Source organism: Anoplopoma fimbria, chromosome 6 (genome assembly GCF_027596085.1).
Source record: "Anoplopoma fimbria isolate UVic2021 breed Golden Eagle Sablefish chromosome 6, Afim_UVic_2022, whole genome shotgun sequence".
NCBI lineage: Eukaryota > Metazoa > Chordata > Actinopteri > Perciformes > Anoplopomatidae > Anoplopoma > Anoplopoma fimbria.
This window is the reverse complement of record NC_072454.1, coordinates 8,592,310-8,619,385: the sequence shown is the minus strand read 5'-3', so window position 1 is coordinate 8,619,385 and position 27,076 is coordinate 8,592,310. Positions and strand designations below refer to the sequence as shown.

The following is a 27,076-nucleotide window of genomic DNA, read 5'->3' as shown; positions in this document are numbered from 1 at the left end:
TCGACTGGAGAGAGGGGGGGGTTGTTTTGATTAAAGTTGCTGGATTTTTACATTTTTTAAATCCTTGCATTGCTACGTTTGAATCCAGGATGTGTGATGTGCTTTCAGAGTGTCACACCGCCGGCTTTTCGTTGCGTCCCCCGGAGGAGGACGCAGATTTATGAATGAGCAGAGAGTCCAGTACGCGCAGCGATGCTAAGCTAACCCGCTAGCTAATTCAGCCACAACTTTATAAAACTCCACAAATAAGAAAGTAAACTGTTATATTTGGTGACTATATGAGCTTCACTGGCGGAGACTCTGCCCTCCGGAGTGTAACTTCATAACTTTATAGCTTTATCCCGGGTTTTGGAGTGGACAGAGTGCAGGTGCACCTCTTGCGGCACCTGCGAACAAACTTCGCTTGGGAGCTAACCGTGGCTAGTTCGCGTTAGCATTTACGAAGCGGAGACAAGAGCCGTGGAGCCGCTTTCCCCTCTCGTGGCAGGGAGTATACGAGACTTTAAACTGCATAGTGATGTTTAAGCGTTACCCATAAAGAGGTGAGGTTAGTTTAAAAGCATTTAAAGGGACACACAGCCTCCATAGCTCGTATTTAACCCCTCCCCATCCACTTGTCCCGGAGTGGCGACGTGGATACCGCCGCCGCGCAGTGGACGCTCTTCTTGCGCAGGACTTTGGACACGGGACGCACGGACGCGCTGTGATCCTCCCCCTCTGCTCCCCGCGTTGGTGTGACAGCATGAGGATCCCAACAACTTACATTATACAGTTTTAAAGTTTATTCTTATATCTTGCAGCATATGGTGCCGCTACGGCCACCGAGAAATGGATGTCTCGCAGGCCGCTTTCCCAAACGGTGAAGCGCGGCCGGGCGGCGATGGGACCGGGGAGCATGGCTGGACGGACTCCCCCACGGCGCGGGCGTGGGCTCACTCCGCCCCGCTGTGTCCGACCAGGTCTCTCTGGACAGCCGCGTACGACTACGAGGCGAGCGGGGAGGACGAGCTCAGCCTCCGGCGCGGAGACGTGGTGGAGGTGCTCTCCAAAGACGCAGCCATCTCCGGGGATGAGGGCTGGTGGACCGGGAAGATCCACCACCGGGTCGGGATCTTCCCCTCCAATTATGTCACCTATCAGCCAGCTATTTACCGTCTCCCTGCAGCCGGTGGGGCCGTGGGGGAGCAGGAGCAAGCCCCCAGCTCCCCCATACGGATCCCCTTCAGCGAGCTGGTGCTGGAGGAGATCATAGGCGTGGGGGGGTTTGGGAAGGTGTACCGGGGTGCGTGGAAAGACCAGGAGGTGGCCGTGAAGGCGGCAAGGCAAGACCCAGATGAGGACATCACAGCCACTGCAGGAGGGGTGAAGCAGGAGGCGAAGCTGTTCTCCATGCTGCAGCACCCCAACATCATCAAGCTGGAGGGAGTGTGTCTGGAGGAGCCCAACCTGTGCCTGGTGATGGAGTACGCCCGAGGAGGGACGCTGAACCGGGCGTTGACCGGAAGGCGCATCCCTCCACACATCCTGGTCAACTGGGCCGTGCAGATTGCACGAGGGATGCTGTATCTGCACGAGGAGGCCGTGGTGCCCATTATCCACCGTGACCTGAAGTCTAGCAACAGTAAGCAAAAGATTGATCCATGTGTGTGTGTGTGTGTGTGTGTGTGTGTGTGTGTGTGTGTGTGTGAGAGAGAGATACATTAAGGCAATTAACCAAACTTTAGGAGAAAGTCCTCACTGGGGGAACATCCACCTGTTGCACAAAACACTAATACACTGTGCAATACAATAGTTATAATAGTGTCTGTCTGTGTATATGTAATATTTCAGTTACTGTGGATTCTTTACTGATTTTTACTGTGTTTTTATTGCTCATTTGCTTATTTATAATACTTATTTTGATCTTGTTTTTTTAAATTTACTATGTCTCTTGTTTGCACTATCCTCTCTGCTGCTGTAATCCTGTAAATTTCCCCGCTGTGGGTCTAAAAAAGGATTATTTTATCTTATCTTAATAATAATAATAATAATAACTTTATTTATATAGCACCTTTTAAAAAAACAAGGTTTACAAAGTGCTTTGACAGACAAGGCAGCAAAACAGTGCAATAGAAGAAACATTAGAACAATCATTAGGATAAAACTAAACTAAGAAACAAAATGAAATAACAAGTGACAATCAAATAAACGAACAAAATAAATAAAATCAAGTGAAATAGGTAAACATAAAATAGTAAACGAATATAAGATAAAATACTAAAACCAAATCCAAATGAAAACGACGACATCACATAAAAGCCATTCTGTAAAAATGTGTTTTAAGAAGTGATTTAAAAGAGATTACTGATTCATGCAGCCCATCCGCCTCTAGTTATTCATAGTTAAGTGTTGGACGCAGGGCTTCAGTAACTGTTGGTGAAGCTCTTTATCTTCTCCTAAAGCAACTATGTTAAGACCCATCTACACCAGACATATCCACACGTGGACCTGTTGCACATATAGTGATTGTTTTATGTCCTTAATGACATGGGGCGTTGGGGAGTGTTTATTACATGCGTATAGGTTTTAAGAAAACATAGTTTCGTCATTACAGCCTAAATTGAGGTTTGCTGAAAACTGATAATTCACTTATATTCTACCCACAACACCCCTGCTGCAGCGCTGCCCTTTTACTCTGGATGGATTTAAGGAGGTGTAAAAGGTCTGTGGGTGTATGAAGTGGTGGGGGATACCATCAAGAGGATGTGAAATAAAGAGTTTGCTCAGCTGGGCAGCCCCCACCCACCCAGCCCCACCTCCCCCTCCACTCACCCTCCTCATCCCTTAAAACACTCTCACACACACTTTCCCAGCCCCCTCTCCAATCCAAGCCGAAATGTTGTTCAAATAAAGTCAGTGATTTACCAAACACATAACCAGACACACTCAGTCCACACTGTCAGGCCATGTTCTTGACCAACCAGAGCTAATGCCAGAGGTCGTAGGGTAAAAAGAAGAACACCCTTCACTTCAGGGTTTCATGTAGTGCAGGAATGTTTGTTTATTCATCAGGGAATGTAGTAGTGAACTGGAGTAAATGTTGAGAAAAATAGTTTCAAAATTGCTGCAGGTGTAAAAATAGAACATCAGTATTCAGTATTAGCAGGTCTGACTTTTGAGTGGGGTCATGTTGTTAGAACCTGGTCCTGTGCTAGTGCCTTCATGGACTGGTAATAGACATTAAGCCGGCAAACTTTAGTTTCCCAGGACTGAATAATGAATGGGCCGGACTGGGTGAGAAAAAGCGTCTGAGTCATATACCCACTGACACAGGCTACCCACTTCATCTCAGGTGTGTTTATGTGAGTAATACGACTCCAAACACTATTTCCCCCTTTGTGATCAGAGACTTATCATCCTGGGGCCATGTAGGGAGCAGCTCTGGTCTGATGCCTGAATATCTCCCAACTGTGAGAATCAATGTGTGAATTTTGAGATTTACCATGGCAAATGCACACAGACAAGACCCTCCATCATCACCAGATGAAGACATTTCAACACCCAGTGATCACAACATTTTGCGCTACAAAGATTGACCTGTATACATTGTTGTAGTTATAATTAATAAAAGGCTAGGGACAGTGAAAGCATGACTCATTTTACGGTTCACTTACTGTATATTTACAAGAATTAGTCAAAGTAAATGGTGCATAAATCTCCTTCCAGACCCAACACAGATCATTTAAAACACGTTTGTAATTCAGTGAGTAAACATTTGAATAAAACAGACTCACTCTCTAAGATTAAACTATCACATCATTTTGAATGTGTCGACAATCAGCCATTGTTTTTGGAGAAGTTGATTTCTTTTTTTCAAACAATTTCTAAACACAACTTTGAAACAATGCATTGTATGTGCCTATGATTAACAGTGTAGACGAGCCCAACCCTGAAAGTAGTCTTATTCTAGTTGAAAGATGTGTGTTAATTACAGGGCAGATGGAGAGAAAGGATTTAACTGCCATCTAGACCATTTAAGCTAATCGGATGTTTGGTGAACATACACAAACAAACTCCCCCGAACAGGCACAGTGCTGCGAACACAAGTCTTTGTGTTTGTCCTGCCACTTCACTGTGACATAGAGACAGCATAAGCTTTAAGTAAAGAGGGGAAAGTTTAAATTAAACTCATGAAAGATCATTCATACTGTGCTTATTGCATTTCTAGGCTCAGGTGATGCCTGGGTTGTTGGATATTTGTACCTGAAGATTGTAGGCTAGTTGAATATATATATATATATATCAGTATTTCTGGATTCAGTCTTGATTTCCGCTGCACCAGAGCCCACCGCTAAGCTGTTAACCACAAGAATGACACCAAGAAAGACGATAAACTCAACAACACTGTTACTAGTTTCAGGTAGTTGCTCATCTCGGGGTCAGAAGTCTGAACATCTGTCGTCAATATACGGTCTTATCTAAATAAAGAGGGAATGAAAGAAGCTCTATGTGTTTGCTTTGAGGCAGTTCAGTGAGTTCACAAAAGACTCTCCTGCACATAAACACACGAATGGCATCCTGTGGTGTGTTGGGTTGTTTTCCCAGTAAAAACCCAGAACAATGCAGCTAAGAGAAAATGTTGCATCTGCTGCTGAGGGCCTGTTGTCTGTTTTATCTTGGCGTTGGGTGTGCATCTACTCGTCTATGAGGATAAAAGATGTGAGAATTATCCACACGGGGGGTAAAAACAAGGTTACAATCTGTCACTTTTTAAATAATTAATAAGCAAAATGTCTGTTGGCGTGGCTGTGTCTTTTCTATTTTGGTATATACTGCTAAATTGTTTCACATCAGTATTTTTCCCAAACAAGGGCACAGACAGGTACACAACTAAACTTTTTCCACCTTCACTCAACTACTCATACTGCCATTTATCAACTTGCAGTGTACACATGCTCCACACAGACAAACATACAGCTATTTGATCAATGATTAGCCTGTAAAGTAATATGTTGGAAGTCAGCAAGATTTGTCCAATCTCTTTTGTGTTTTTCAACCTAATCTGTAAAATCCCGGCCTGCAGGGAGGAATGTTGCTAATGAGGGATAAAAGCTTAACATACGTTTGCACAATGGACTGGTCAAGCAGCGGTTGCTAGGCTACTGTGGCCAGAAGAATGGCTAGGACTCGGAGGGTCTCAAAGCCCTCGTTTTGTTTTGTTCAGTTCATATTTAATCTCCCAGAGAGCAGCGGTACTCTTTTATTGCCACAAACTGAGGGGGTTTCTCTTCTTACTTCGTTATTTTTCTCCTTACTTACCTTCCCTCTCTTGTTCCTTTCTGCCCCCTCTTGCTCCTTGTTATTTTGCATGTCTACTTCTTAGCCGGCACAATTTTGAAACTTTAAATACTGGAGTTATTTTTTCTTTTAAAAAAATAAAAATATGAATCAAGAAAACGCATCAGAACCAACAATGAATTGTTTTCATACTGCTAAGTATTTATCTGTAGAGCTGCAGCCTTTGTGCCACAGAGATCCATTATCATCCATAAACTACTCTTTACTAATACTGCTGCATTGTTGTATAGATAAAGTCATTCATTAAAATAAGTATGGACAGTATTATTAATTCGGAAATTACTAACCTAGCATTTTAAATTTTCTGTGGCAGACTTCACTGTGCATTCTCAGAGTTGCGATTCTATGTTTTAAAAACGCTTTGCTAACTTGATAAGCTCAGAAAAATAAAACTACACACGCAATATTCTTACATTGTTATGAAGGGATATGCCCCCTAAATACAACAGCATATCAGCAGAGTCCTATGGTGTGTGGATGCATAATTCATGAGGGTATTAATATACAGGCTTTGTTGTTTACTCTCATCTCAATCTACACTTTTGATTTAAACACTGAAACCTGGCCCTGAGCCAGCATGCATAGCCTACATCAACTTTGGAGTTTCACGTCTTGGTGCGAGCGATAGTATGCCAGGAATGTGTGCTTGAACGCCACTGAAACTGATTGAGTTTAGTTTGGAGCGTGTGCAGCAGCATTCTCCCATCAATCCTGAGCTATTGTTAGACTTCATCATCACGCTGCATCCGTGTTCCCCTCCCTCCTCCCTGTGTCTTTATTCACTCACCCGCCGTACTGGAGAATTTTATGCCAAAACTCATAGAATAACAGAAAGGATTTCCTTTTATACACGGAAATAAGTACAGATGAAGAAGAATAATAAGTGTTGAGAGCTTGTGCAAACCATCGCACCGTTGAAGGATACTGTGACCTATTTGTTGCAGCTGCTTAGGCATGTGCAGATGACAATTACACCTGTTATTTCCATCTCTATATGTGTAGTACACTGCACAAAGTTAAGGTTTAATTTCAAATGTAAATAGGAGGGTTGTTGAAATGAATCAAAGTCTTTTAAACGAATCGCCTTCATTGTCAAATCGCGTTTAAGCAACAGTTATTTTAATTAGCTGATGAAAATGGGCCACATGAGAAGGACCGTCCAGACCGGATTATTCAAGTAGCTGAGTTATATTTTGGTTTGTCCGGTGCTTTTATTGTTTTCTTTCTTGCCATGGTTGACTTAACCGTCACACAGCCATGGTTTTGCTCCGTTTGCAATAAAAAAAATATGCATTTTAAAGATAGAAATTAGGGATACAACTATCACACATTTTCTTTCCACAAACCCAATTAAGAGAATAGCCAGACACTCACTACCAGTTCAATACCAGTGCCATCTTATTTCCATTCATATTTCATTTACTCTTGCCCGTCTTCCCACTGCTGCACCGTTGAGTATGGGAAGACTCGACATAGCTGTTGGTCTATAGGTTTGTTTGAACAACCTTACTGCTGTGGGAACGGCATTGCAAAAGACACCTCTTAAACCCTGTTTTTCATTACTGGGTCATAACAAGCTCACCACAGGAGAGTTAGTTAGTCTTGCTGTAGCTCAAAAAAGTATTTGTATAGACTCATTTTTTTAACTCCTGTAATTTTTCTGTAATAAGTAGAATCTAAGAGGAAAAGTTACCAGAGCTTGACTAGGTGTTGCAGGGCAACTTTTCTCAGGCTTCCCACAATTACCCCTGGTGACACACAGACAGTTACTGCCTGTCTTTTCTCTGACGAGAGAATGGGCAGAGGGGAGAGAGGAGGAGTGGAGATGCTTTCACTGTGTTTTTTATGACCTCTCCCTGACTGCACCTATTGTTGGAGGGCAGGGTGAAAAGGAAAAGGGCCCACAGCTGAGAAGAGCTGCCTTCCGAATAAACCAATCCCCTCCGTAGCTCCTTAGAACATTGATAGATGCAAATACGGCCGAAGGTACTGGTTGAACACCTTTTAACATTTGTCATGTTTTAATCAGCCTCGTTATGGGTTAATTCAAGCTTTAAACAGACACAGACGAGGAGAGGAAGAGGACAGACAAAGCGCAAGTGGCCCGGAGAGATGTGACCATGATAGATGGATTTACCCAGCCATTAGACCCTGATCCTTTTTCCCATCAACCAGAATGCCTGGGGGCACTCTCATTTCAGCCAGAAGAGACAGACCAGTCGGGGAATGTTTCGCAGCCTTGTTTCTGCTTACTACGGGAAGCCCTCTTACTCTCATGTTAAGTCTGTTGGCACAGTTATGAAAATACTGCCACTACAAGTTAGGAGGCTGCACTCCGAATCTTTACAGCAACCATGTTGCATCAACGCTTAGTTATGCCACAAAAAAAAAAAAAAAAAAAGAAGCTGAGGATTATGCTCAGATAATGTTTGATTTGAAACCCCTCTAGTAGTCGATGAATATACCATTTCATAGTTGTTTTTTTAATAAGTTGTATCATATTGGAGAACATTTTGAGACAGCACTATCTGTTGCTAGATAGACAAAGAGATTTACAAACCTAACAGGCTTTGTGGTGGTTTTCAAATTCATTGCTCAATCCTGATTCAAGACTCTTCTTGGCTGTGCATATTTGATCTATGTGTCATGCATGGAATACTTTAGGTGGGAATTTAGCTAAATTGTCTTTGATACAGGGAAAGTACTTAACACACAAATTAACCCAATTTAAGACATTTAATGTCTACTGCATGGGGATACTGCAAATATGCAGAGCATTCCAAAACTTTCTAAAAACTGGCTTTAAGTTTGACATTTTTTAATTAATCACTGGTTTGTGAAATTTCAACTGCTGCAGAGTTGCAGGGAGTTATAATTGAGGTAATTTTAGTTTACTGAAGAGATAATACATGGTTATGTTTGCCCCAGAAGTTTTTTTTTTTTTCTTTTTTACCTTGAGGGGGAAAAAGCAATGGGAAGAAGCGTGGGACCTGCTTTGAAGGCAGCAGCTCTGCTTCTGATCTGCCCACTGCTCCACCATGAACGATGGGTCTGCCTCAAGATCCACTGTTGGAAAGGGGAATTAAATGGGGGTTGGACTGAGGGTGGGGTCCGCCTTGGGGGCATATCCATCTCCAATTGCGTTACACTGTTGTCCACTTCTAAACATTTTCTTTTCAAAAGAGCAAGAAAATATAGACTGAAAGAAAGCACGGAAAACAACATACTGAGTGATAACCTTTTTCTGACATGTCAGGTTTATAGGAATGTGATGGCAAAGTATCACAAGGAATTCTGCGATAATTAGAGCAACTAATTAATTTACACCAAACGAGTTTCACACATCACCTGTAGATTATGCAACTGGCAAACCTAATAATCCAACAGTGATGATAACATAATAGACTACACAGCTACATTTACTTATGTGAACAAAAGTTTACTTCAAGCAGGGTATTTATACCTATCATAAGCATTGACCCTCTTCTGAGTACTTAAATCCTTTTATTCCATTTAGTAGCTTTTTCAAATATTTGGGCGAGTACATGTTACAAGCTTTTTTTGTGGATTGATTGGTGAGATTATTTGGCCCAAATAAATGTCTTTAGTATACCAGCTCATTTGAATAATGTAACCTTGTGAGTGTGCAGTTCTTAAAATGTAGTAACATGGTCTATATTTAGACATGAGATGCAGAAGCAATACTTAGGTTATAAAAGCCCCAACTCCACTTGCTCAACATGTCCTCTAACATTCAAAACAATACCCAGGACTACTTAGCCAAACCCTTTGTTTGTGCATTGTTACAGGTGTGACGTCTTTAATATGTGCCAACTTTAGGGTGGAGTTCCCCAAATAGCATTCAATCAGAACATCTTGTTCTAGTTAATTGAAAAAATTACACTTGAGTATTTAAATAGGAATCTGGTTAGGTGTAGACTAAATTCAAGTGTTTTGATACAGAAATATAATCTAAAAATTCTCTGAAACCGGTGACACGTTTAAAGATTAACTTAATAATAATAATAATTATGATTGCCTGCTCCATGCTGTTTCCACAGCTGTATCTGTCTGCCATGCTTCTGGGCAGCTGACCCACTGCAGGGACTCGTTGGCGACTCTCACTCATCTTTCGGAGGCAGAACATTTAATTAACCAAATACAATCACAGAAATCGCCTCAAAATCACCCTCTAGTCTCTGTTGTCTTTTCCTTTATTTTTGGGATCATGAAGAAGGTATCCAGAACACCACAGCCACCAAATATAAAGTAGCACTTTGTAGTTCTTCCTTGCCTCGAAAGACGTCACTGTCATGTCACTGGATGAAGGAGAAACAACATCGGCAACATTATTTTATGTCCAGAAAACATGAGCATAGATGCAGATTGTGAGAGTTACTTAAACATGTAAATAATAATAAACTTTATTTCTATAGCACAATTCATGCATATAATGAAACACTTATTAGCTCGGTCGAACACTTTAGTCTAGGACTTTGGGTTTTTTATAATCAATGATTAATTGAGAAAATAACTGTCATCAATATTGTACGTGATTTTCAGTTGCAGCCCCAATTGCCTATTTTATCTATTTAATTTAGTGAGAGTTTATTTCATTTGATATCTATTAATTTCATAGTTCATTCTTTGATAGAAGTACAGAGCAGAAACAATAGATTGGCATAGAGTCTAGATTTCCATGGACTGCACTGTATTCTTGCACACACAATGGAGAATCTCGCAAGCAGATTTTGCATTCATATGCGTCGGTAGTTAAGAGGACAAAATCCTATCATCAGAAGTGTTCTGGTTTCTGTTTGTTGTCCGGGTATAAGTGATTAATCGCCTTAGAGCAGTTTTTGGTTGAATACAATTAAATAGTCCGTCTGGAGAGCAAAAGAGGCGGAACAACACGTTGGCCGAAATGCAATCTCCAATGATTTAGCTTTTTATTGGTTTAAAATTAGCATGCAATCTGGCTACTCGTGAAACAATACGGTTGTACACGTTGTCTCTCAACTCGAACTAAGGTCTCGAATCTAAAGTAGCTAATAGTTAACGAGCAGTGCTCGGAAAAGAAAAGTCTTGATGCGGATATCTGCTGATCCGTCGTCAAACCAACAGCCGATGGGTTCAGAGAATGTTCAATGGATGATGATGTGTAACACAATAAATCACAAGCCGCCGGTTTACCAGCAGTGGCTATGTAGTGTGGTTGTTTTGTTAGCTTTGCTGCTAATACACTCTACTAGCCAAACAAAATGGCTGGCTGACCGCGGTGTAAAGGTGTTTTTGTAGCATCACGTCAGCTCGGAGTCATGTAGACAGGAGCTAGCTCTTTTATCATACATTTCTAGAGGGCTGACACTAAAGTATCATGGCGCTACAAAGAAAGTCTTTGGCATGATACTCTATAGGCCAATCAATGCAGACGGGGTTATCCCCAAACCACTGTTCTTCTAGGTTGTGTAACTAACCCATCATAAGTCATTATGAACCTACAGAGCTCGCTGGGAGGAATCCATGGAATCACTGAGAGAGCACTTGACAACAGGAAGTAGGAGTATATCATTGGTCCAGTGAAACCTGTTTGTAATGGAATTCCTATTGTTGCAGCCGCGGTAGAGGATCCCATCTGTGCCTACGGCTAGTAATGGCACCAATACCCGTGTTATTAGTGGAGACCCATAGGAGTCACACTACGGATAAAATACCAAATCATTTCACCCTCTGAAAATGACTTCAATAAGTGAAAAGAAAAATGCCCAACAATTTTCTGTTAATGCAGTAAAATGCAGTTGTGTTTGCAGTACACAGGACAAAGTGCAGTATGTGTAAATTATGACAAACTTGTGATGGAGGATAGCAGACTATAATAAGTATGAAAAAGAAATGCACATTCATGGACACATTTTACGTTTAACATTAATGTTTACAATGTGCTCTTTGAATCATACAAGAGTTCATTAAATAAAAAATCAAGCAGAATTTTGGGATCAGACTAGTCAATGATTTACAGTATAGTAAGGCAACATATGATATAGCTGTGTGAAATAGTAGGCTTGTGTTGTGTTGCATCTGGGGTTGCAAGTAACTGTTGACTATTTGTTAATTGGCAATCAATTGTTTGTCCTATAAGATGCCATACAATTGTGAAAGGTTCCTAAACCCAAGTTAACGTCATCAAATGGCTTGTTTTGTCTGACAATCATAAGACACCTAAAAGACTAACAACAAAAAACTCATAATTTAGAAGCTGGAGAAATTAAAGTTTAAAGGTGCAAAGTGTAATGCTTATCCAACGGCTCCAAAGATTTAGGGTGCATTGACCTCTTCTACTGGGCTTATTAAAAAAGAAAAGAATATGCAAAATAGGACCAAACTGGTGAAATTCTTAGAGCTGGTCAACATATTACTGCTATCTTATAATCATCATGTGTGGCGTCGGCCTTTTAGTTAATGTAAACCATCTTTGTGAACGGTCCTTGTATGCTTTGACAGTTTGATAGTTGAGCCCAGTCTGCGGCTGCAGCAACTCAAGCTCAGCCAGCACAAACGTTGGGTCTAACATCTGTATTGGCAGCAACAGAAGGTTTTCTTTCGGGGCTGGCTGCCAGGATCAGACCCTTTTGTGCTGGGGTTTGCATTGGCTGAATTCAAGTTAACTGCCAACTGTGGGTCGTTTTCTCATTTTTTCTACTTTGGATTTAATTTAATAAACAAACGTACACGGATCATGGATGTATTATTCTCTGGACTGATGGCAGACCAGCGCTACAGTGATTCCCTTTTGTGCTTTGAGGAACAAGTATCATAAGAGAGTACCGGCTTGCTGGTTTGCAGTACACAACTCTCTAGCACGAAACATTGACCTATTTGGAGTTAAGTCAAAACTGTTCCTTTTTGATAATATTAGTTAATTTTTAGTTACGTTCTGGCTAGATCTCACATGTTGCTCCTTCCATCCAAAATGAATCAACAAATCTTTTCAGCTCTGGTATCTTCCTAAACACTGACGAATTTTAACAGCACCATTTCATAAAACTTCTTGTGTAATCAATTTGATTACATTTACGTAAGCCTTGATAGAATGCTATATTTACCAATAACTTATACACAGTGGGAGTACGTTTAAAGTTGAAAAAAAGAGTAGTGATATGATATCAGTTCTGTATTTGGTATCAGTATCACACTGAAAAAGTGCACACTTTTTGTCCAGTTATGGGAGTAGGCATAGTGCTATATTATAAGGTAATTCTGCGTATGTTTCACTTTTCCTCATACACAGATTTTCAGTAGAGTATTTTGAGTTTTGTGGATCGGTGTCAAGGCCACAATATCTAAAAGTCAAAAGCCTCCCTCCTTTCTTCCCCTCCTACATCTTTCAGTAGATCTGTTCCAATCTTAACACATTTGTAATGTAATTAATCGCAGTATATTTTTAGCAAGAGTTGGAGATAACTATATGTATTGTAGGTAAACCATGCCACCTGGGTCTCAGAAGGTTAAAAGTACATTAAATGTAATATAGTTCCATGTTTGCCCATGACTGTGGTTGAGAATTGTGTGTGCAAATATGTATTGGCAGATTTTAGTTTGGCGCTGTTGGACTGAGGAAGTCCAAGGTCAGTGTGTGATAATACAGCAAACACAGTGCAGCTACTCCGTTCAAGTGATACTTGCACACAGGGATCTCAGAGCCTCTGTTGAAAACGTTTAACAAGTAGCCTTCAAACTTAATACATTGTGTACATTGTGATACAGTAGGTGCAGAAACTCAAACACTTCCACTCTGTTATCTTCTCGTGGGAATATTACCACAGAGTTTATGTGTCAGCAGTACACTCAAGTGTTTTTTTATTTGTTTATTTTATCCTAACACCTAAGAGGTCGAACCTTTTTAAGTGACATTTAGACTCAAGTTGAAGTTTCTTTGCTGGCTTTGGCATTCTGTAAGATCAACACAGCTGATAGGACATGTTCACATTGACCTGCAGCGTTGGGACTGCATGCAAATGATGAAATGGGACAGTTTGTAATGTGAGGAGATCTTGGCAGAGGCAAAAACACATTTTGAAGATAATACCAAGAGGATCAAAAGGATCAGAGAGTCTTGGCTTTTTGCTGTTGATACACACCACTTCATGGAAAAGGCTGCTTCTTCTAGTCAAAGAGAAGACAGGAATATTCGTTAGTTGTTGTGTCAGCACATAGAGAGTTGTTTTTATTGAAAGTAAACATTAGACAGCAGGAAACTGTTTCTACTCCCCCAGTTGTCTCCTGGTCATGGGTGGCACAGGTTCAAAAAGCTTAAATGTTCAAAGTCTTGTTGACTCCTTGTGTATATTAATAATATTTGGACAAGTGTTAATCCCTGTTTGCTCTACTGAACTGAAAATGACTTACCTCCCACTTTATTTAATTGTTTAATGCTATTATTGTGCATTCTACTTAAGAATGTTTAACTCTTAATTTCTTTTTCGTAACATTTCTATATTTTTCACTCAGATGTGTTCAAACAATTGATAAGTCGATGAACAGAAAATCTATCTGAATTTAATAATCGATTGTTTTTCTTTCTTTTCTTTTTTTAAGGAAAAATAAGCATTCCTTGGTGTCTTCTTCCCTATATTGACAATTTTCTGTTTACTGTTGTTAGTCATTTTTAATCTGGGTGTTCTAAGTTTTGGACTGTTGGTCGGACAAAACAAGACACTCGAAAACGTCAAAATGGAATTGGAGTTACATGTATCATACCGAGTTTAAACTTGTTCAAAATGATATACATCCGTTTACATAAGAGCATAAAGGCGGTAAATAATAGGGGCACTAATAATAAATGGGGGAATAAACATGACTTTGCACGTCAGTGGGTTGTGGCTTCACTGTTGCGAGGCTCTCAGGCCAGGTATAGTGTTACCGGCGGGTCTGGAGGGTTCCGGCTGTCTTTAATGTGTTAAACAGCTTTAGGACTTGAGGACAGGTGCTTTGTGGCGCTGTCAACCTTCTGTTCCTACACTAATAAATGACCTGCATACCTCCGTTGGCCCTGTCGAATATCGACTATCATCCACTCACATGCACGGCCGTCTTTCTCTCTGTCCCCCACTCTTTGTGTCTCCCTTTCTCTTTCTCTCGTCGTCTTTCTCCTTCCTCCTCTATTCCCACCTCCCATCTGTCACTTTCATCCCAATCCTGTCCTTCCACTTTCCCCCTTTCTCTCAATCACTCAGCGCTTGTTGTGCCCTTTCCCTCATGTATCTATTTTCCTTCATTCCACCCCCAGTCTCTTCTGTGGCACCCTCTCTAATGTTTCTTCTCTCTCTTCTCAGTTTTATTACTTGAAACCATTGAGAATGACGACATCGGGAGGAAGACCTTGAAGATCACAGATTTCGGCCTGGCCAGGGAGTGGCACAAAACCACAAAAATGTCAGCTGCAGGCACCTACTCCTGGATGGCCCCCGAGGTGATCAAGTCCTCTCTCTTCTCCAAAGGCAGTGACGTCTGGAGGTAAGACAAATTACACACCAGACAAAGACCCAATGATAAAATATTATCGACTCTTACTCATTTGTCTAACATAATTACTCATCCCTTTGTTAACTATTCTTCCCTCTCTCCTTTACTTTCCATTTCCTTTCCTTTTATTTTCTTTGTATGTGCGTCAAACACCAGCTATGGCGTCTTGCTGTGGGAGCTGTTAACAGGGGAGGTGCCATATCGTGGGATAGACGGCCTGGCTGTTGCCTACGGCGTGGCGGTCAATAAATTAACTCTACCGATCCCCTCCACCTGCCCCGAACCCTTCGCCAAGCTCATGGAAGGTAAATGTGTAACATAATAATAATAATAATACTGCAGGATGTAGGAACGCATTTCAAGAATAGCAAGTCATTTCTTTTTCATTATTTGTTTCATTTGACCTTTACAATATGACAAAAATCCTTGGGGAGTTAAATGCATTTTATTGTTATAAAATAATGACAATATAGGAGTTGTAAGTTACTTAAAGTTCCATAATGAAATCTTAGTACAGTGAAGCCACAGTGCTATAGACAAAACAGTTTACACTCAATAATAACATTTATCACAGAAAAGGTTCTCACCCTTAGAGACAACTCAAGTTTTTTATAGTCATTCATTCAGAGCAATTCATCAGACATTGTGTTCATTGTACTAAACAAGTTTAACCCTTAAATAACCATATCATTTCCAATGAAACATAAGATGGAATTAGTCTTCAGTCTAAATAATATAGGACTACCATTAAACTTGCCTGTTCTATAACTAGACTAACTCTAAACACAGGGATCTTTGTGTTTCAGTTACAATACATGTGCGGTGGTGGATGTATCTGTAATCTTTGCCTTGTCATGTGTGTGTGTGTCCAGAGTGCTGGGACCAGGACCCCCACGTGCGTCCCTCCTTCTCCTGCATCCTGGAGCAGCTGTCGGCCATCGAGGAGGCGGTGATGGCCACCATGCCCCAGGACTCTTTCCACAGCATGCAGGACGACTGGCGTGTGGAGATCCAGGAGATGTTTGATGAGCTCAGGACCAAAGAGAAGGTAGGGCAGAGTGACGAAACACAAGCATCGATATGTGGAGCCGCTGACACAACAACAACAACCTCACAATATGAGGGCTGGCAGGGGAGAAGTTAGAAACCTGACATACAGTTTATGAAGCAGACCTTCTATCCTTCTTGTACTATTCTCGTATTTTCTCCCCCAGTAATGATACGTGTTGACTGAACTATTATTGAGATTAATCTAACCATGCTGAATCGCTTGGGGCAGCGTTTTATGGACTAAAAGGCTTAATTGGTCACTTTCAGTGGAAAAACGATTCGCACGTTAGACAATAAGTGTCATTAATGCCGAGGTGCTTTAGCGTACTTCCCCTTGTTAAGACCTTAATCTGCTTCCTGTTTAAGTCTCCCACTGGTGGCTTAAAGAGGGGGGTTAATTAGTGTTTGTAGAAACAGCAGGATCAGCACAAAGAGCTGAGTCAACGAATGGTGAACTGAACGACACAGATACTGAAACGTTTTAAGATACTTCATTTGTGGCTTTTATTTGATAACAATATATATTTTTTATTGTATATATGAATGTAATATAACCGTTAAGTTATGTTAAACCACATTTTTAACATGTACCCCTGTGTTATGTAACTTCCAATGATCCCAATCAATCACTTAAACACTCAGCTGATACAACCTTCACCGACTCACCGTGACATTAAAGCCCTATTAAGATTGTTTGGTGTGTAAAGTTTTCATAAATCACATAAAGAAAGAAAGAAATAGCTTTGACCTTTATCCAACATTTTCCCATCGCAAATTTCACAAGATTTCCTGTAAACGTCCCACAGTAATCTGTGTCTAGGTGGGTGGCTGAAGTGGCTTGACTGTAAAGCTGCTTTATGTAAGTCATCCAGTAAGGATTATTATTATTCAGCTGAGAGCAATTAAAGAGAAAATAGGGGGGGGATGACTGGTTAGCTTTGTAATACGGCCTGAAACAGCAGGCAGTAATCTCCTGATACCAACTTGTTATTTAATAGACGGCTAACACTCCCGTCTCCTTATTTTTGTCTGTCTGCAAGAGCTTTTCAGAGATTCCTTGTGTTTTAATGACGCTGTCTGCTATAACCTGTCTTTCTCTGCTTGGCTAAAGTAGGTGTTCAATTAAAGATAAAACTGCTGCTCATCATCTCTGAGCTAAAAAAAAAAAAAAAAAAAAAAAAACAGTCTTCAGTCTAGCCTTGACGGTGTGTCAGCGTTCCCAGGACATTATGGCGACAGAAATCTGTCTGCCAATTTAACCACATATGTTTCTTTATACCTGGTTCCTCCAGGAGCTACGTTCCAGAGAAGAGGAGCTGACACGGGCCGCCCTCCAGCAGAAGTCTCAGGAGGAGCTGCTGAAGCGCCGGGAGCAGCAGCTGGCCGAGCGGGAGATCAACGTGCTGGAGAGAGAGCTCAACATCCTCATTTTCCAGCTCAACAAAGACAAGCCCAACGTGAAGAAGAGGAAAGGCAAATTCAAACGCTCCCGCCTTAAACTGAAGGATGGAAACCGCATCAGCCTGCCCTCAGGTGAGTGAACATACGGAACAGTTGTCTTGACTTGGTTTAATATTTAAACTGGTTGTTACTGCAACCAACTTTGGGTTATTGAGATCTTCAAAGACAAAGCAATATCTGCAAAAAGGGGTGTCCGGTTTCTCCAAATCCACAATTTAATTTGATTTAAACCGATTTTTTTCATCACTGACGGCTATGACATTGTGATGCTTTTATGCTTTACCGTACAAAGCGATGTAGACCTGCAATCAATTTTAAGTTGATATAGTGTGTCTACAGCTAAGATCGCCAAACAGTTTGCTGAAGCTGTTTTTTTCTTCTGCTTGGGGATGGGGCTCCACTGTTTGCCCCAGTCTGTAAATCTTCTGCAGCCTACAAACAGTAGTGAATTCAGGGAAACAGGAGATTTTACAGTTCTGTTGTTCCTCTGTTACCTCCGGCTTTGGCAGTGGCCATGGTGTCAGAAAAAGTGCCGCCTTTTCTGACTACCGGTAGGCTGCGTTGTGTTGTCTTTGAAGTGTTTTTCTTTCCTCTCTTTGGACGCGTGCAATAGGGCAAAAAAAATATATAAAGATATTTTTCTATTTAAAATCTAAATTTGTGACACCCCTACTATTATCAGACTGTAATGACTGTATCTGCATGTTGCATTTTGTAGATTTCCAGCATAAGATCACCGTGCAGGCGTCACCCTCCATGGACAAGAGGCGGAGCCTTCATAGCACTAGCTCCTCCCCTCCCAGCAGCCCCACACCCATCCCCCGGCTACGAGCCATTCAGCGTAAGTTCTGTCTGTTTTTGTTTTTCAAGTTTTCCTTAGTGGGAAGTCTGACCGTCTCCTCCACCTCTGTGTCAGTGTTCTTGTAGTTGTGGTTCTGAAATGACATCAAATGTCTGAGTATTTCATGGGAGGGGGAACATGGGAAGAGTGTTGCAATGACAAGAGCCGTATGAACGAGCGCTCCAGAGCCACAAGCAGTCAGACAGTTGTTTGAACAGTTTGATGATGTTGTTAGCCACGCACTAACGCCCTCGCAATAACTGGAACAAATTCCTCCAGAGCATTAACGGTAAATGCTGATATTCAAACATAGAGCGCAGATTGTTGCTCAGAATCACTGGGTTTGTTATGATTAACCCAAATGGAGATGATTAATAAGGATCAGTATTCTGCAAAATGGCCCATTTATATATGGACCCAACTGTCTTCGTCTTGCTCTGATTTACAATTTAAGATTGATGGGGTTTATTGTCCAAGAGGAAGATTTCATGACATGTATGGTTTTTTTCCAAACAGAAACATGCAGATATACACAAAACATTACATTAAATGAAAGGAAAATATCTGCACTAAATACGAAAAAAAATGCACTCCGACGTTCTTGGATAGAGAACGCCAGGAAAACATTTAGTTTCCCCAGCCTGCACATTGAAGTGTCTAACTTGAAATGGATAGATGCAATGTATTATAAGACAAATGTTATAGTGTAGTATATCATAAAATAAACTTATAGTATGTCATAAAAAAGTCGTAAAAACGTCTTATTATAGCATGACAAAAAGTCCCAAAAATGTCATAGCATAGTATGTCATAAAAAGAAAAGTCAAAATAAAGTTGCTTTGTTGTCCACGTGTTGTATTCATTTTATCATTTGTATACTGACGTGTCTCAGATAAAGTTGAGTGGAATATAAGATAGGAGCAAGTCAACGTAACGTGTGTCATAAAGCTGGTGTTGGTCAGAGGTAACGTGTATGTTTCCCTCCTCAGTGACGTCCCACATGCCGAGGGACAGTTTGTATGTTTACCAACAGGATGTTGATCTGACCAGCGAGCTCACAACCTCATATGGGCTCAAGAAGAAAGGCAAGCTATTGGCTTCCTACGTGCAGCGTGTGTTGCTAACAGCACCAAGCGCTGCATGGGATGTTTGGATACTTTTGACAAATTAAAAAAGGGGTTTGATACCTAACAGCTTCCCATCAAGGGGGATAATATTTGATGATTTACAAGGTGTGGATTTTAACAAGACTTTGGTGTTTGCTGGTTTGCTGGTTGTTTCACAGGTAATCTTGATAACGATTCTGAGGTTTATGTCACAGACCTGGGCCAGTCCTCTGTTCATATTTCTATTTTCAATCATCATATTATTATCATATTATCTGGTTTGAATTAAGTAATTAAAAAAAAGAAAAAAAATGGTACTGCTTCTAATGAGCACTTTTTACGAGTTTGGCCCTCGTCTGTTGCCCTGACAACTTCACAATGACCTTACAATGACTAACCTACAGCTATAAGAAGCTTTTATAACAGCTTCTAAATTTCTGCTTTCTGGCTCTTTGATTTCACTTTCAGAAATAAATTTACGTTGGTGGTATTTTCTAGTATTTAAAAAAAAAAAAAGGCACTTTGAATCTTCCTCAATCAAATGCAGTTATTAAAGTAATTAAAGTTTTATATCAATCTGATGTATAATGGCCTTGAAATATTTTTTTAAGACTGAACACCCATGAGTTATTCTTTGGTTATTTAGACTTTTTAAACTACTCTTTGTCTACATAGTTGGAGACAGAGACATCAGAGAACATTTCTAGACAAAGATAATTACTGGGATTCTACAGATGGCATAATACCTTTTTAAATAATCTTACTAACATGTCTACACCAGATTCCCCGTCGTGGTTGTGGTTTCGCTGACAACACCCTCTTGCAGTTGTTATCAGTCTTTGGTGACACTTATTGGTCGATGTCTTAACAGTTACCCAAGACGAGAGCAACCGTACATGGGGCCGTAGCACCCCCTTCAGGCCAGAAGAGTTCGATGATGTGAAAAAGGGAATCAAGAAGAAAGGAAGAACGTGGGGTCCCAGTTCAGTACAGGGCAAAGAGAGGCCTGCTGCTGCTGAGAGGTAGATTGTGTACATACACACACACACACACACAAAAACACACAAAAGAAAGTATTTTAGAGACCATTCGGTTCCTGTTCCTAATCCACATAACCACATCCTCATATCTAAGTGTTCATGATGTTCTTGACTCGTCTCTATGTTTTATACAGTACTATTCAACATAAATTAAATTACTACAAAAAATACCACACTATTTCTACTTGAAATAACAATGTTTTCTTTTCTATTGCCTCTGTTCCTGTGCATCGTTTTCAGAGTGCGTCCTCTGTCAGACGGCAGTAACCCCTGGTCCACCAGCCTGGTCAAATCCCAGAAGTCTGTCCCCCTGTCCTCCCTGTTTGTTGAACAAAGTGAGCTGAAAATCCTGTGCATTTAACATTTGAATAAACATAAAGATCTTTTGAATTTGTATATTTTAGTCATTATTTAACTGAGCAGTTTTTGTTTACTTTTTGTCAGTTTTTATAATTTTCTTTGACTAGAAATGTTGTTTTGCTAAGCAGATTTTAAAATGTTTTGACTGCTTGTTTACGTGTCAGATCTGAAATAGGTTTTAATACCCCTAATTTTCCTTTCATGTCTATCAGACGAACACAATTAAGTACATTTTTGTCAAGTGGCAGGTACTTTTAAATATCTAGTGATGCTAATAATAGGCAGGGTAAAGGCTGCTTGTTTGGTTCATTTATTTTATTTCCGCTTCTGTGTTTTTCCAGCGGGGTCCGGTAAAGATGAAACATTCTCCCATGAATGTCCTGACAGCAGCTCCAAGCCAAAGCAGCTCAAGTTCCCCAACCAGGTGTACATCGATCTACCTCTGTGGAGGGACGAGCAGCAGCCTCAGAGCCCCGGTGGGCATTGTGGGTCTGGAGATGGCGGGGTTGGGGCAGCAGGTCAGGGTGGCCAACCAGAGACCCCAGAAGACCCCTACACCACCACATCCACCTCGTCCACCTCCACCACCCCACAGGTCACCCCCACCAACAGCCTGAAGCGGACGTCAGCTCGCCGAAAGACCGACTCCGTGCTGTACGGCTGCGGCTCGCTGCTGGCTTCAGTTGTGCTCGGGTATGACATTAGGGAGGCTCTCAAAAACTCAGCGCCTGGGGAGGATTGCGAGCCCCAGCGTGAGGAGAAAGAAAAGAAGAAGAAGGAGGGCCTCTTTCAGCGCGCGACCCGATTCCGCCGAAGCACCTCGCCACCGAGTGGTGGTCGCCCCCGTAAAGAGGAGGCATCAACAAACCCCACCGCTACCCAGCCTGTCAATCTCATCTCCATGTCAGCTATTATGGAATGCAACTCCACCAAGTGCCTCATACAGTCTGAGGCGGATGTGTTACACTCTAGGCCTGGGAAGGTGGAGCTTTCGGCAGCCAATCATCACACAGAGTCATCCAGGCCCGGCCAAGCAGCTTCTACAGAAGTCCAGAATAACAGGACTGCAGCAAACACACAGACGCCGCTGCAAACCCAAAGTGAGCCCCCTGAGCAGAGCAACACAGGAACACGTCTACGCAGGAAGAAATACACCACCAACCACAATAGTGAGTAACTCAAGCAAAAGGCTTAAAGGGTGTAAACATATGTTTGGTCTAAAAAAATGTATCTTCCCCATCTGTTTCCAGCCAACGGCCCAACCACTCTGCCTCCTCCGGCCTCACAGAAGAAGCAAGAAAAGGAGCAGGACGGACTGTCAGAGAAGCCTCCTGGTGGGGAGGCCTTCTCCAGACCACGGCCAGTGTCGTTCCGGAACAAGCCGCACACCTGGGCCCTGCTGCGAGGACGCAACAAGAGCTACTCCCTGGGCCACTACTCCGGAGAGAAGACGGCCCAGAACCTCAGCGTGGTTCTGTCCTCGGAGGTGGGGATGGGCTGCTCCCTGCTGGACATGGACACAGAGGGACAAAAACGAGACTGCACTGTGCCGCTCTGCCGCATTCAGAGTTCCCCGGGACGGACCTCCGTCTTTGAGCTGGAGAAAGAGTTTCTCTCTTAGGAGCCTTAAAAAGTGATCTGCTGAGGTCATAGTTCATCCCATACAACCTAGAGTGCTTCAGAACATTCAGACAGAATATTTGGCCTAAAACTCCTGGAGGGTTTAGAACAAGGCTGCCTTTCTTTCCCCATTTAAAGTTCTAGAACATAGAATCCAGCATTGCCTTAGTTCTAGAACATAGTGATGTCAGTGTTCTGAGACGTCTACCAGACACCTGTGTCACAGGAGTTGTAGAATGTGCACCCTCATCTCAATTCGAGGGCAGTCATAAGCTCAGTTCAGACCAAAGATTTGCAATAATGTGAAACTCGCAACTACTTGCAATGCGCCAGTCTGCAATATTCTAAAAACCTGCCAGTTTAGACCAATGCGACTAAACAGGACTGCTCTTTTCTGATCCCACCTCGTGCCCAAGTGCACCAGAGAGTGGGAAGCAAAGGAAATACCAAAAGCGTGTTCGGCACCTTGGTAGGACTTTGATCTGGTTGCGCTGCTGCGTTCACGAGCCTGCGATTTCCTTTTGGGCATGACGGCAGAAACTAATTTCTTGTTGAGGTAAAGAGATAAAAAAAATAAACGTTCTGTGCAGAGAAGATACTGACAGCTGCTGATTCAGACAGGATACACCACAATTTAGCCTAGTAACCAGCCTGTAGTTGTCTCTATGTTCAAAAATATGTTTTCTTTTTAGTTTTACAGTGTTACAGGTTTAAATATCCTCGATCATTGGATCATATTGTTTATCCTGCTGTCATAATATTCCCACGCAAGTTTCAGATTTGCCTGCTGAGGGCGTCTGAAATGGTAAATGTATGAGAGTTGGCAGACAGAATGGATATGATGGAACCGACACGGCCGTTTCTCAAACAGATTTGAAAAACAACTGATGAGGATATCCGCTCTTTCCTCTGTCCCGAAACTCGGCCATTTTGACAAACTGAGCGTTTTTAACCGTCTTGACCAGCTGAGTAGCAGACGACACTATCGGCCGGCTTGAATCGCGCTGAGATGTCAAGTTCTCACCGCTGCAACTTCTCCTCGCAACAGTTTTGTCTCCTTGCAAATCTTTGGTCTAGACTGTGATTTCCACACTGCCTCGACTCATACTAGAACCCACATTTACAAACGGTTCTGAAACCTGAGCAGAACCCATTGAATCAGCAGCCTCTTCTCTGGTCTCTCAATGCTCATCTCCCCCTCCCCTTTTTGTTACCTTCTTCCTTTCTCGTTCTGTCGGTGCAGCTAAACGTTGACCGCTGCTGCAGCTTTTCGCAACACAATACCCTCACCTTTTTATTTATATATATATTTTTATAGGTAATTTAATATGAAGAGACTTGACCTTACCTTAGCAACCAGCAGGACATACATTCCATGTCAGTTTCAAAGTTGTGCGATCACGCTTTTAGATTTTTTGACTTGAGAATCATGCATGCATGTACCCTTAAAATGTTGAACAAAAAAAAAAATCCCTATGTCTTGTTTGTAAATATTTCTTTTTATCCCATTATCAGCCTAATGCTGACGGCAGTTTTTTATTGCATATATGCTGATTTGTGACTGTTTTAAAAGTCAGCGATGCTGCTGTACCGTTTGTGTTCCAGAGACAGGTTACATACTGGATCGTAGCAGGGATGCAACTATGTATTCTCCCAGAATGTCATTATGATTTTAGACAAGCAAGTACAAAAAGACCTACAAAGCAAACATTGATTGGTTTCACTTGTTGAAATGTAGTCATGTGTTGAACATATTTATAGAATTTCTTTTTTTCCGGTTAATCTTTCCTGTACTGCAGCAGGATGGAGGAACACTTCAGCCACGAATGTTCATGTCAGAAAAAACCTGCCCCAAATGAATGAATTTATAATCTAATCCCTGAGATGATATCTGATTGCCCGCAAATGCAATGACAAGGCAGAATCTTAAGATTTAAACTGGTGAAAGATTATTTACACAGCTGGGAGTGGCCACATGGGAGAATCTTGTTTAGAACATTTGAGTGAAGAAAATAGCAATTCTTACTCCAAAACAGACCCTGTGCCTTCAATACTAAAGTTTCTCACTTTTTAGAATTCATATACTCCTCTTTATCATGTGCACACAAGTTTGTAATTAATTCGAAACAAATTAGAGTTTTTCTCCCTTTTTTGTTTGTTTAAAGCTCCACTTTGACATGAGTACTCTACATCTCAGATTTCACCCCTCATGGCCATTATTAGTTTACCTAATTGCACACCTAATTGAATTGGTTTTGATGAGTAAGGTTTTTCAGTTTTGGTTTATTTCTAAGCTAAACTTTTTATGTAGCATAAAGCAAACAGTTTCCCGGCATAGCCAATTTCCACCTGGTAAAGGTCAGGAAGGTCTAGAGACATTATAGGACAGAATTTAGTTAAATAGAGTGAAGACACAGTTTCAATATCAGAATGTAAAATTTGAGCCAGGTGAATGGCTTCCTTTAAATTGAAAAAGTTTGTTAACCTGATTTTATTTTTTTCTCCGGATCTCTGTGAACTTGACAGTATGGAGGTCTGACTATGCAGGATATATATATATATACACACACATACATATATATATACACACACACATACAGTACCTAGTGCCGTGGTCACTCCCAGGCCTTCTCTAAAAGTTGAAAAAAAATAACTTCATTTTGTTATTTTTGACTGATTTTATTCCCCCAACTCTTTATCGCTGTGTCACTTCAGTTTGTTTTTGAGAAGTTCGTTAGAAATTGTGTCCCACTTTTGAGGGACAAAACAAAGCTCATTTACAGTGAGATGTGAATTCTCAAATGGTGTAAATATAATTGTAATTCCTGATGTGTGCATCACTGTGGCATTTTCTGAAGATTTAGAATGGGAAGTATCCTATGTTCTGTATTTTATGACCACTGACTGTCAAACAACACTGCAAAAGCCTTACTAATAATCAAACTGTTAAAGGGGCAGTTTACAAGCCAAGATATCACTGGATTTACTCTTTTTTTTTTTTTTTTTTTTTTTTGAATTAAGGTTATCTGTAAATACCATAATGCACTGGTGCTGTATATTCCCCTTTAAAATATTGTATTTTGTTCGAAGTTGAAGTCTGCAATTTGTCTTCCACAGTTACAAAACTTTGTTCGCTAGCAGCTGACAAAAAGGTTTTGTCTTTCAAGGTTAACAATGACTCGACATACCCCAAAACATTCCACTATGTTTGAGAAAATGGAATATTGGTGATACTGGTTATCAATAAGGTGCATTCAGGCTTCGGACCAAATTCAACTCTACCAGCACTAAGGCCTCTATGTCCTCAGGACCAAAACCACTCAATGAACTAGCTGCTAGTGAGGAGCTCTTACAAAATAAAGCTATTCCGTACGAACACTTCACAAACGACCTCAGAGGCGCAGTGCAGCGCTGTTGCTGAGAGACCCGTCACCCTCTGTTAGATGCAACCCTTCCTTTAAATCACTGGATGTCTCCGTCACACTGAATGTGTCAGAATTTGACCTGTTTCAGTGAACGTTTTTGTTATCATTACAGTATTGGTTATTTCACGCCTAATTGATCAAGAGTATCAAGTTTATCAACATTTTGAATAAAGTCTAAATCAAGACTTATGTTGACTTTTTGTTTTTCTTTTGATATAATAAGGTCTTTTGTAGAGTTACTACAATTATTTGACGCTGTTTTCTTAAATTTCAAGCTAGCGCAGCAAATGTGTTTTAATCCACTGCTAAAAATAATGCCTGATTGAGTAAGGTTTGTTGGCACGCCCAGCTGTCTTAGGAAAATATTGATCCTTTTATCATTAAAAAGTAATAAAACAAGTCACAATACATCATGACATGGAAAAAAAGTAATAAAAAGTATGTCGTAAAACCAAAAGTGTAGTATATTAAAAAAATCATATTATTGAATGTCATAAAACAGTCCTAGGGTAATATGCCATAAAAGGTAGTACTGTAAAATGTAGTAACTTTAAAAAAGCAATAGTGTAGTAAGTTGTTTAAAGTAATAAAACGTTATAGTACAGTATGATACAAAAAAGCATTGTATAGCATGTTGTGAAAAAGTCATAGTATGGCATGTTGAAAAAAAGTCACAAGAGTTGTTTTATAATATGTCGAAAAAGTAATGAAAAGTTAACAGTAGAATATGTTTAAGTAAGTCATCTTAGAGCATGTTAAAGAGTCATAAACAAGTCATAGTATAAAATATCAAAAAAATCATAGTGTATGATATCAAAAAAAAACACATGAAAACAGAATGATAGTGATAAATGTCCAAAAAGTGGTTAGGATTTCTGTCTATCACCCAGTAGGCCCGGGTTCGAATCCCAATAAGCAACTAATTGTTCAATTGTAAAAAATCTCAAAAAAGTTTGAAAATTGTCATATTCAATTTTTACAAAAGCCACGGTTTCAAAGAAAGTCGTAAAAAAAGTAATGTATGTCGAAAAATGTCTAGAAAAAGTCGTAGTATAGTACGTCTGAAAAGGTTTTGAAAACTTATCGTTTTCAAAAAAGTCATGAAAACATCATAGCAAAATATGTCAAAGAAAGTAATGAAAAAAGTCATAGTATAGTATGTTGTTGAAAGTCATAAAATTATGAAAATACATAATTAATAAAAAGTCATGGCATAGTAAGTCCAGAAAAGTCATGGTATATAATGTCGAAAACATTCATAGTATAGTATAGTATGTTGAAAAAGTTAAAAAAGAAAGTCATAGTAAAGCATTT

At 40.7% G+C, this 27,076-nt stretch overlaps 1 protein-coding gene across 1 annotated transcript; it reads left to right on the top strand.

Moving 5' to 3' along the window:
* Positions 1-25,935, top strand: map3k21 (mitogen-activated protein kinase kinase kinase 21). Its single transcript, XM_054600242.1, has 10 exons — positions 1-1,621; positions 14,670-14,850; positions 15,016-15,164; positions 15,732-15,907; positions 17,202-17,442; positions 18,089-18,211; positions 20,189-20,339; positions 20,598-20,692; positions 21,059-21,886; positions 21,968-25,935. Exons 1-10 carry the CDS (start codon positions 829-831, stop codon positions 22,336-22,338), a joined length of 3,108 nt encoding a protein of 1,035 aa, XP_054456217.1. The 5' UTR covers positions 1-828; the 3' UTR covers positions 22,339-25,935.
* The last annotated feature ends 1,141 nt before the right edge of the window (positions 25,936-27,076 follow it).

What these genes read in the sequence shown, in the direction of transcription:
- map3k21 (XM_054600242.1), top strand. Translation starts at nt 829, where the DNA reads ATGGATGTCTCGCAGGCCGCTTTCCCAAACGGTGAAGCGCGGCCGGGC. An exon ending in AAAGGCAGTGACGTCTGGAG is followed by an intron (nt 14,851 to 15,015) that starts GTAAGACAAATT and finishes GTCAAACACCAG; the next exon opens with CTATGGCGTCTTGCTGTGGG. An exon ending in CCGGCTACGAGCCATTCAGC is followed by an intron (nt 18,212 to 20,188) that starts GTAAGTTCTGTC and finishes ATGTCTTAACAG; the next exon opens with TTACCCAAGACGAGAGCAAC.